General features: G+C 58.8%; 2 protein-coding genes across 2 annotated transcripts in view; both read left to right on the top strand.

The window, feature by feature from the left end:
• The first annotated feature begins 2005 nt into the window (after window positions 1-2005).
• On the top strand, window positions 2006-4433 carry PTGDS (prostaglandin D2 synthase 21kDa (brain)). The gene is made up of 6 exons (XM_006863794.1): window positions 2006-2119; window positions 2659-2795; window positions 2900-2976; window positions 3391-3507; window positions 3598-3702; window positions 4408-4433. Exons 1-6 carry the CDS (start codon window positions 2006-2008, stop codon window positions 4431-4433), a joined length of 576 nt encoding a protein of 191 aa, XP_006863856.1.
• A 1548-nt stretch (window positions 4434-5981) lies between these two features.
• LOC102826124 (lipocalin-15-like) overlaps window positions 5982-9237 on the top strand; it is a 16586-nt gene continuing 13330 nt past the window's right edge. The window contains exons 1-6 of the mRNA XM_006863793.1: window positions 5982-6080; window positions 6398-6537; window positions 6995-7068; window positions 7166-7276; window positions 7505-7606; window positions 7781-7806. Coding sequence (XP_006863855.1) covers window positions 5982-6080; window positions 6398-6537; window positions 6995-7068; window positions 7166-7276; window positions 7505-7606; window positions 7781-7806 — 552 coding nt within the window. The remainder of the gene's footprint in view (window positions 6081-6397; window positions 6538-6994; window positions 7069-7165; window positions 7277-7504; window positions 7607-7780; window positions 7807-9237) is intronic.

Below are 9237 nucleotides of genomic sequence, written 5' to 3'. Positions count from 1 at the left end.
TTTCTGAGACTGTAAATCTTTATATTACCAGACAGTCTTATCTCTCTCCTGAGGAGCTGATCATGGGTTTGAAACAACCACCTTGCAGTTAACAGTCTAACGAGTCCCCAAAAATTCTCTCTCACTTTGTGTCTTTTCACTTTTCCAACATGTTTTAGGGATAAATTCACCACCACCACCTGCCCCCCCAGGAGCCTCCCGCCTCTCTCTGACGCTATGCCCAGGACAGTGGCTGTCTGTCCCCCATCCCTGCCCTATTTGGGGCCATCTGGGAGGGCGGGTGCAGAAGGTCAGGCCCCAGGCCCACTGGTCCCCAGTGAGTAATGAAGGTCACAGACTTGGGTCCACCAAGGGGTCCTGTTTTGTCACCACCAGCAGCTCCTTGGAGCTAACTGTCCCCCCCCCATGGAAGACCCTGTACTCCCCCTGATTTAATCACACCTCTTCCATGCCCCAAAGTTGGCAGTTTGAGCCCACTAGCTGCTCTGTGGAAATAAAATGAGACTTTCTACTCCCACAAAGATTTAAAAACCTTGGAAACCCTATACAGGTTCATTATAAGTTGGAACCGACTCTGAGGCACTTAAAAACAACTTCCTGGGCCCATCCCCAATCAAGAGGCACCCAGTTCAACCAAGTACTGATGGGACCACACCCCATAACAATGCCCAGGTCTGCCCCTCACCAGGGATCCATCCAGGGCTGGGAAGATGGAGGGGCCAAGGGGCCAAAGAGGTGTGGACTGAGGACCAGGGGTGCAAGGTGATGGGTCAGCAGGGGTGGCTCCGTGCCCGTGCCCACCCTCCTACCCCTGCCATGCCTCATTAGAGGGCTGACCCTGAGCTTACACCACTCCAATGGGTCTCAGGGACCAGTCACACCAGGGGGAAGACGGGTTTCCCGTTGCCAGGAACCAGCTTCTAGCAGGGGCCTCCAAACCCTGGGGGTGGGGGGGCTGGGGAGGGGGAACCTGCTCCTACAACCTGGCTGGGCCTGTGCCCAGGGCTGGGAGCACAGTCTACACCACACCCAGGAACTCTTCCAGATCTCCTCTTTTCCCTGAGGACAGAGACCAGGTTGGGGAGGGGGCTCCGGGAGAAGTATCCCTCTTCATGGAAACTCACACCTGCCTATGGACCTCCAGCCGAGATGTCAGTCTGGGCTGGGGCCTCAGGCCTGGGAAGGGGGCAGAGTCATGGATAGTGCCAGGTCCTTTAGATCAGCCAGTCCACCCAGAGGGACTTCTGGAGGGAGGGGGCAGGGAGATATGGGAGCTGTGAGCAGTCCCAGCCTCAGCCCATCACGGGACGGGGAGACCCAGTTCTGGGTGTTGTCATTGCTGCTTCGACCTTGGAAATCAGATGACTCTGGGCAGGACCACATGATGCAGCCAGCTGCAGTGAAGACCAGGGATTTGGGCCCATGTCCAGAGAGGCCCACGGCTGAAGAAGGACAACCCCACAGAGCTGAGGAGGCTGTACCCAGCATGCCCCACGAGGGTGGCAGGTCCGATTTCTTTACCTTGGCTGAGCCTCTCCCAGCACCTGGACCTGCTGACCTCTCAGGACTGCCCTCTTAGGGCACACCGGGGGCTTTGTGTCTGCTCAGGGTCTGTGGGCTTGGAGAAGGTGAGTTGATGGAACAGTGGGATGGAGACACAAGGGGTCCTGGCTCCAGGGGGCGGTGACCATGGCCTCAGAGGCAGCACAGCATTCCTCCATCAAGGCCAACTGGGGGTGGGATGGGTCAGCTTCTGGGGTCTAGACCGAAGGGCCTGTTGCATAAGCAACCCCCGAGAGGAATGAAGCTGCAGCTGTGTGGGGCCACCAGCCCTCCCCCCTCAGCATCACAAGCTTCCACTGGGCTGTCCTTGGATGTTGGGAGGAGTCCCAGCAGGCCCCATAAGTAGGGGTCTCCCTGGTACCCTCTGTCCACTCCTGCCTGCTTCCACTCTCTGCCTACACCGCTGGCTCCTGGCTCCAGAGTCCACTCAGGCCCCAGAAGAATGGCAAGACGATACCCACTGTGGATGGGCTTGGTCCTGCTAGGGGTCTTTGGGGTCCTGCAGACGCCCACCCAAGCCAAGGTCTCTGTGCAGAACAACTTCCAACAGGTTGAGGTGAGGGGCTCCCCAGCCAGGGAAGGGGCCCTCCCTGGACCCATGGTCTCCCTGGACAGAGGTGTTAAGTGGGGCTGGAGGGAGAGCAAGTCCGGGCACCTGCACTAAGGTGACTATGAGAGGCCAGTTAGCACACGGGTCACACATGTGTACGTGCAGACGTGACGCAAACACTTCGTTCCTACAAGCACACTAAGACAGAGAAAATCCAGGCAGATGTGCGTGGGTACCCACCCGGCGGATAGACGTGAGCTGAGCAGAAGGGCAACTCTGCCTGGCGCCAGCTGGGTCACTGGACCCAAACACCGACCCCCAGGGACATGGGAGTGGAGGGAGGGGTGGGGGTAGGGCTGGCCCCCCTTGAAGCGGGTAGGGGACAGGCTCACTTCGGGTGGCTGGGTGGGCATGATCTGCATTGGGAGCAGGGTGTGGGGCGGGGCTGACCCTGGATGAGCTTGGAGGGGTCATACTGGAGGAGGAGTGTGCACCCATCGGCCCAGGAAGGTCTCAGCCGACTGGGTGGGCGCCGTTCACTGCAGTTCCTGGGGGAGTGGTTCACCGTGGGACTTGCCTCCAACTGGACCTGGTTCCGGGAGAAGAAGGGACTGTCCATGTGCAGATCGATTGTGGACTCCTCTGAGGACGGCAGCCTCAACCTCACCTTCACCTTTGCCAGGTGGGCCGTGGGGGTGGGCTTCGGGGCTCAGAGGACACTGCTCTGTTGTCCCAGTCTGGGGATGCTGTGTCCTGACCGGTAACCTTAGGGTGACGTCCCCCCAGGAAGGACAAGTGTAAGACCTGGAGTCTAGTACTGCAGCCGGAAGGGCCTTCAGGCCACTACACGTACCAGAACCCCCGTGAGTGGGGTGGGAACGCCCCGTCCCCGGGTGGTGGGGGGAGGTGAAGGCTGGTCCTGCCCAGGCCATGAGGAGGTGGGCGGGAAGGGAGCAAGCCCTGTTTGTCCCTGGCTGGGAATCCCACTCTGTCCGTCTGATAGGTGCACCCTCCCCCACAGTTCCTCCCCCACCCCACACACCCACCCACCCACCCAGCAGATGGCCTCCCAGCTGAGACAACTTTCCCAAGCCAGCACGTCCCCCGCCCGTCTCCCAGGGCAGTTTTGGGGGATTCGTGCAGGCAGGAAGCGCTGAGCTGGGCTCCTGACCGCATGGGGCCGTCCCTCCCACTCCCCAAAGCGGAAGAGGCTCAGGGCAGGCTGGGGGGGTTGAGGGAACGGGGTCCCCCCAACCAGGGTGGCCGCGTGGTTGCAGACTGGGGCAGCGCGCTGGAATTCTCGGTGGTGGAGACAGACTATGCCAACTACGCCCTGCTATGCACCGAGGGCCTCAAGACGTCCGGGCATTACGTCCGCATTATCAGCTTGTTCAGTACGTGCCCGGGAGGGCTCCTGAGGCCGGGGGGGGCCGGAACAGAGCTGCCCCCGCTGAGACCGGCTCCTGCTCCTCCCCTCCCCGCAGGCCGGACCCAGACCCCCAGGACCGAGTTTAAGGAGAAGTTCATTGCCTTAACCAAGATCCTCCTCCCCTTCACAGAGGACTCCATTGTCTTTCTGTCCCCCAGCGGTGAGGGCCCCTAATCCCAGGGGCGGGGATTAAGTCCGATTAGAGGCTGGCTTCCCGTTGGTGGACCTTGGGGTGGGCTGACCTGCCCGAGGCTTTGGGGGTGGATGGCAGAGATCCACGTGTCCTTTACCTCTGGAGGTGGTTCTTCAAGAAAGCCCCTCTTCACATTTAACAAGTATTGTAGGATAAGCACTAGACTGCAAGGGCGGCGGTTCAAATTCACCAGCCACTCCTCTAAAACCCTATTCAGGGTCGGTGTGAGTCAGAACCGACTTGAGGTTTGTTGTGAAGTGACTTCCAGTGGATTCTGACTCATCGCCACCTTGTATAGGGCTTCTGAGGAGCAGCTGGTGGATCGTGAGGGTAGTAGTCGAGTGCCTACATTAGAACTCCATGGTGTGGTGACCACCAAACTATGTTGAGCTCCAATCCATGGGGAGCCCCAGCCTAGGGGAGGCAAGCATTAAAATGGGAGCCAGCTCTTCTGGTCCGTCCTCCACCCAGAGTAGGTGTGTTCTTGTCTGAAGTGGACAAAGGTCACCACACAGGGGCTTGGGGAGGAGTGGGGTGTGATGGATGTTGTTCCATTTGGGGTCTCAGCCTGGAGGGCCTACTCAGGTTAGGGAGAAGCTAGGGTCCAGGTGGGGGATTGTGGCCAAGATTTGGGGAGGGCTGACCTCAGCCACTTGGCTCCTTTCCCCACAGATAAGTGCATGGAGGAACACAACTAGGTGAGTTGGGTTAGACTGTGGCCTGGCTTCACCCTGCAGTCGTCCTTCACTTAGTCCCTCATTCATTCACCCACCAACGCAGACTCCGAGACACACACCTTCCGAGACACACACCTTCCCGCCATCCCTCGCTTCCACCCCAAGGAACTTGTAACCAACCACAGGGGTGTGGTGATGAGTCATCTTCCCAGAGAGGTCCAGGGTTCCTAGAGGAAGGGGCAGGGCAGGGTGTTGGGGTCTAGTCTTAGGGGGATTCTCCAGCTGTTCTGGCCCCTGGTGATCTGGAGGGTAAATTTCCTCTGTGGAGCCATAGCCAGAAGTGGAGCTGAGGACCACCCTCTAGTGGGGCAGGGAGGGGGCAGAGTGCTGCTGCCCCACTGGCCTGCTCTTCCCTCCTGACCAGGTTACCAGCCCTGGAGCCTCTTTGACCTGCCTGTTCCCCCACTTTCCTCCAGACCCAAGATCCCCACCGCCCCAGCCTCCTGGGCTCTTTATTCTGACTCCAAGAAATAAATCCTGAAGCAAGCAGCTAGCCTGGCATCTGTCTGTCCCTGTAGCCTTGGATCCTGTGGGTCCCTGGACCTCTGTCCCCTCCCAAGGGTGACTGGCTTTGTGCCAGGTGCCACCACCATGGGGTGGTCAGAAGCCTCAAGTGTTTGTTCCTGGTGGGGAGTGGGGTCAGCAGTCAGGACAGCTGAAAAGAGGGGCTTCTGGCTGTACCCCTCCCAGCCCACACAGGGCTGTACCCTTCCCACCCTCCCTTCTCCCATCACATTCCCTGCAGCTGCCAGCCTGCTTGCGGTGGTCCTTGTCCCAGGTGGGCATCAGTGCCACACCTGGCCCAGCACCCCCCTGGCCAAGAGCGGCTGAGAGCCACGAGAGCTTTGGGTCCATGGGTTTCGTAAGGTGTGAGTTAGCACACTGTGATTGGGCGGAGACCAGGGCTTATGGGGATAAAGAGGGCGATGTCTCTAGAGTCTGTGCCCACCAATGGAACAGGCCACCCCTAGACCCCCTCTGGCACAAGCTGGGTCTCAAGAACACACAGCTCTGCACAGGCACCCAGGGGTCCCTGGGGGGTTACCCTTCCTGCCTCTGATTCCATCACCTTAGCCTCCTGGCTCACAGTGTGCAGAACCCACTGAAGTCTGTCCACTGGCCCCTCCCCACCTGGGCAGACCTTTGCCAGAGCCTACAGAGCCACCAAGGTAGGCCAGAGAAGAGGGTGCTCAGGACAAGCTTCCGGGGGCGTGTGCCAACAGTGGGCCCCTTTTCCTTGGACATCCCAGAAGGGCTGGGGGGACTGGCCCTGAGGCTGGCAGAGGAAATCCGGGGAGTGGGCGGGTTTGGGTGGAGGGCAGCAGGGCCAGGGTGCTTCAGGGTGCAACCCGATCGGGGGCCTATCTGAGCGGGCTCTAGCCCAGGACAACCAGCCAGTGCCCCAGGGCACCTTTGGGACATAAAGGCTGTGAGCAGCGGAGGCCACACAGAGCTTCTGTCTGTCCACCCTCCTGCTTGTCCTCTGGTCACCACACCGCCATCTCCACCATGCTGCAGGTTGTACTGGTCACCACCCTCCTGGGCCTGCTCGGGCTGACCCCCGGAGATGCTCAGGTGCCTGTCCAGGCCAACTTCGATGCCAGTCAGGTACGCCCTGGACTTCACTTTTCCTCCCTGCCTACCTCTCCCGGCTGTTTCTCTGCCCCGTACCCTGAGTCTAGCTCAGACCTAGGGAGCTGGGTAAAAGCCTCATTGCCTTGCCCCATGGAACTGGAGGTAGGAAGGGTGGTCAGGCTGTACCCACCCCCAGTCCCAGAACCTCTAGCTAGGACAGACTGCAGCTGCCCCCAGTTCTGAGTTGGGGTGCCACTGGTCCTGGGCTTGGCTGGGAAACAGGGAAGCACAGGGACCTGCGGTCAGGAGCAGGGGTCAACTTCCAGCTCTCCCTGGCTCCCACTCTGCAGTTCCAGGGAATCTGGTACGTGGTCGGGATGGCCTCTGATGACCAGGCCTTCTTGGAGACCAAGGATAACATGAAGATGCCTGTAGTCTCAGTGACCGCCATGGCTGATGGCAACCTGGGTGTCAAGTTCGGGTACCCCACGTAAGTGCCCCCTTGAGCCCGATCCCAGACCTCAGGTATGAAGCCAGGTGTGTAGGTGTGTCCCTGATGCACTGGGACAGGATCTGACAGTCTCCACGTCCTCCGTGGGCTGCAGGGGTCAGCAGGGGCAGCTCACCCATCTCCAGGCCCCTGCTGGGTGACCTCCACCATAAGCCTCAGTGTTGAGGAAGCTGTGTGTGTGTGTGTGTGTGTGTGTGTCTGTCTGTCTGTCTGTCTGCAGTGGAGACCAGCAGGCCTCTCAAACCCAACCCCCCCTACCTTGAACATGCACTTCTCTCTCCTTCCCGCACTCTGGTGTGAGTTCCCTCACCTGTAAAGTGATCACAGAGGACCTTTGTTCTGTATTGCGAACCAAAAGGAGTCTGGGGTGGGTCCTGTGTTCAGTGGGCTTGGCTAGGGGTCCTGCCGGTCAGGGGTTCTGCTGGCTCCTCCACAGGCCCGATGGCGGATGCCAGCAGGTGGATGCGACCTTCACCAAGGGTTCTATGAATGGGCAGTTCAGCAATGTGGGTAAGGTGACAGAAAGGATGGTGGGCCTCAGGGGATGGAGGAGGCTTGTTGGGGTTCCTGCGTGGGCACACGGGGCTCAGCTCTTGCCCGCTCTCAGCCATGGCACAGACAGACATCCGAGTGGCAAACACCGACTACAAACAATATGCTGTGATGTTCTTCCTGACGGACAAAGGAGGGGTGCAGAACAAGTGGCTGCAGCTGTACGGTGGGTGCGCCGGGCCTGCTGTCCCCCAGTACAGCCTTCCCCTCCAGAGCCTGCGTATGTTCTAGCACATTCCAGGATGCTCACACTTGGGCGGGCGGATTCACTGACCCCCAGCTGTCTCCTGGGGACCTCAGCGTCTGAAGCTGTGGGTCCAGGAGCCCTCTCCATTCCGTCCCCTGGTGCCCCTCCCTGGCCTGTCTCACCAGCTCCCCTCCCCCCCACCTGCAGCCCGGACTCCTGAACTGGTCCCAGAAGGTGCTCAGAACATGCAGATGTTATCATCCCAAGTGGGTCTGGACCCCAGCCAAGGGGCCCTGCTGCCCAAGTCTGGTGAGCAACGTTCCTACCCCCACCAGAACCCAGGGCTGCCGAAGCCTGGAGACCCTAGACCCACACTATAGACCCACTGACCCCAGGTGTGGGGTGGGAAGGTGCCCGGTTTGTTCCCAGGAGGGATGGGAAGCTGGGGCTTGGGAAGACCCTTAGCCTCTCTCTCCCCCTCAGATGAGTGTGCCAATGCCTTCTCCCAGGTAAGTGTGTCCTTCCTGGGGTTCCAACCTGGGGACAGGGGATGTGCCTCCTGTGGGGTGTGGGGTGGAGATCAGAGCCTTAAGGACAGCAAGTGGCGGTGGGGGAGGGCGCCCCGGACTGACGACACTCTTGCCTCACCCCTACTTCGCCTCCCTAGTGAGAGACATCGCACAGAAGCACAGAGGTGGAGGGGGCCCGGCTCTCCTAGTGCTCCGGGTGCATGTGGAACACCCCCACAAGCACCCCATTTCTCTCCATACCCCCATCCCTAGCATAATAAAGTCTTTGAAAGTCTACAACGGTGTGTTTTTCAGGGGGGCAGGGAGGCAGGGACAAGGAGCGGGACTGGAGTGGGGTGGCTGGGGGCGGGGCTGACGCAGTTAGCTGTCCCACCCGGGTAACATTTGCTTAGGAGGGACCCAGGCCTTCCCGATACCTTAGGCCGCGGTCCTAGGCCAGATGCTGACTTCATGTGCCTGGCATAGCACCTCTGTGGGTCCTTCCCAAAGCCAGGTAGAGGAGGCAACAGCCCCTCTGTGCCTAGGCTCCTCTACCCACCCCTGATGGCCCCTGCATGGGGTGGGGTCTCAGCTCCTGATGGTGCCACCTATACACATAGAAGGCTCTGGCAGCCCCAGCCCCTCTCCTGGGTCTCTATAGGAGCGTGGTGACACTGTAGGAGAAACACTGGACTGAAAGCCACATGGTCAGTGGTTCGTGCCCACCAGCAGATCTGCAGTGGAAAAATGATGCTTTCTTCTCCTACAAAGATTTAGTCTCAGAAACCCTGCATAGAGTCACTATGAGTTGGAAGTCCCCAACGTCACTTAACAACAATAGATATCATCGCTGAAGTGCCATCAAGCAAGCCCACTCCCACCCACTCATTCTGAATCAGGGTTTCCAGGACTGTATCTCTTTACCAGACAGACACACTTATCTTTCTCCTGCAGAGCAGCTAATAGGTTTCAACTGCAGACTTTGTGGTTAATCTAACCCACAGCACCCCCAGCGCTTCTTAAATGATCATAGTGTCTGTATTAAGTATTTCAGCATAAGGTAATGGTGACAAGAATGTCAGAATGATGATGCTCCATCGATCTGGGTCCTGTGTGTGTGAAGGTCACCACACTGTCAGCTCTGTTTTCTGTTGACTAGAAATGTCTCAATAAAAATAAAAGTGAAATTCTGTCTTTCCTGCCTCCATTGCTTGGTTTGATGTGGGCCTCTGGGCTGGGGGTGTCCTGGCAAAGGGTGATCCTCACTCCAACTCGCCTGACCCCTGGGTCACATCCTTGCCCCTCGCCTGGCTCTGGCTAGACGTACACGACCTACCTAAACCTATACAGAGTAAAGTAGAAAACTTGAACAGACCCATCACAAAAGAAGAAATCGATCAGGTCATCAAAAAATTCCCAACCAAAAGAAGT

Source organism: Chrysochloris asiatica, unplaced genomic scaffold (genome assembly GCF_000296735.1).
Source record: "Chrysochloris asiatica unplaced genomic scaffold, ChrAsi1.0 scaffold00056, whole genome shotgun sequence".
In the NCBI taxonomy this organism is placed as follows: Eukaryota; Metazoa; Chordata; class Mammalia; order Afrosoricida; family Chrysochloridae; genus Chrysochloris; species Chrysochloris asiatica.
The sequence above is the reverse complement of the archived record's forward strand: the minus strand, read 5'-3'. Positions and strand labels throughout refer to the sequence as shown.

Excerpts from the sequence above, each read along its gene's own strand:
- PTGDS (XM_006863794.1), top strand. The coding sequence starts at position 2,006 with ATGGCAAGACGATACCCACTGTGGATGGGCTTGGTCCTGCTAGGGGTC. Across the intron at positions 2,796-2,899 it reads CTCACCTTCACCTTTGCCAG|GAAGGACAAGTGTAAGACCT; the intron begins GTGGGCCGTGGG and ends ACGTCCCCCCAG. Across the intron at positions 3,703-4,407 it reads TGTCTTTCTGTCCCCCAGCG|ATAAGTGCATGGAGGAACAC; the intron begins GTGAGGGCCCCT and ends CTTTCCCCACAG.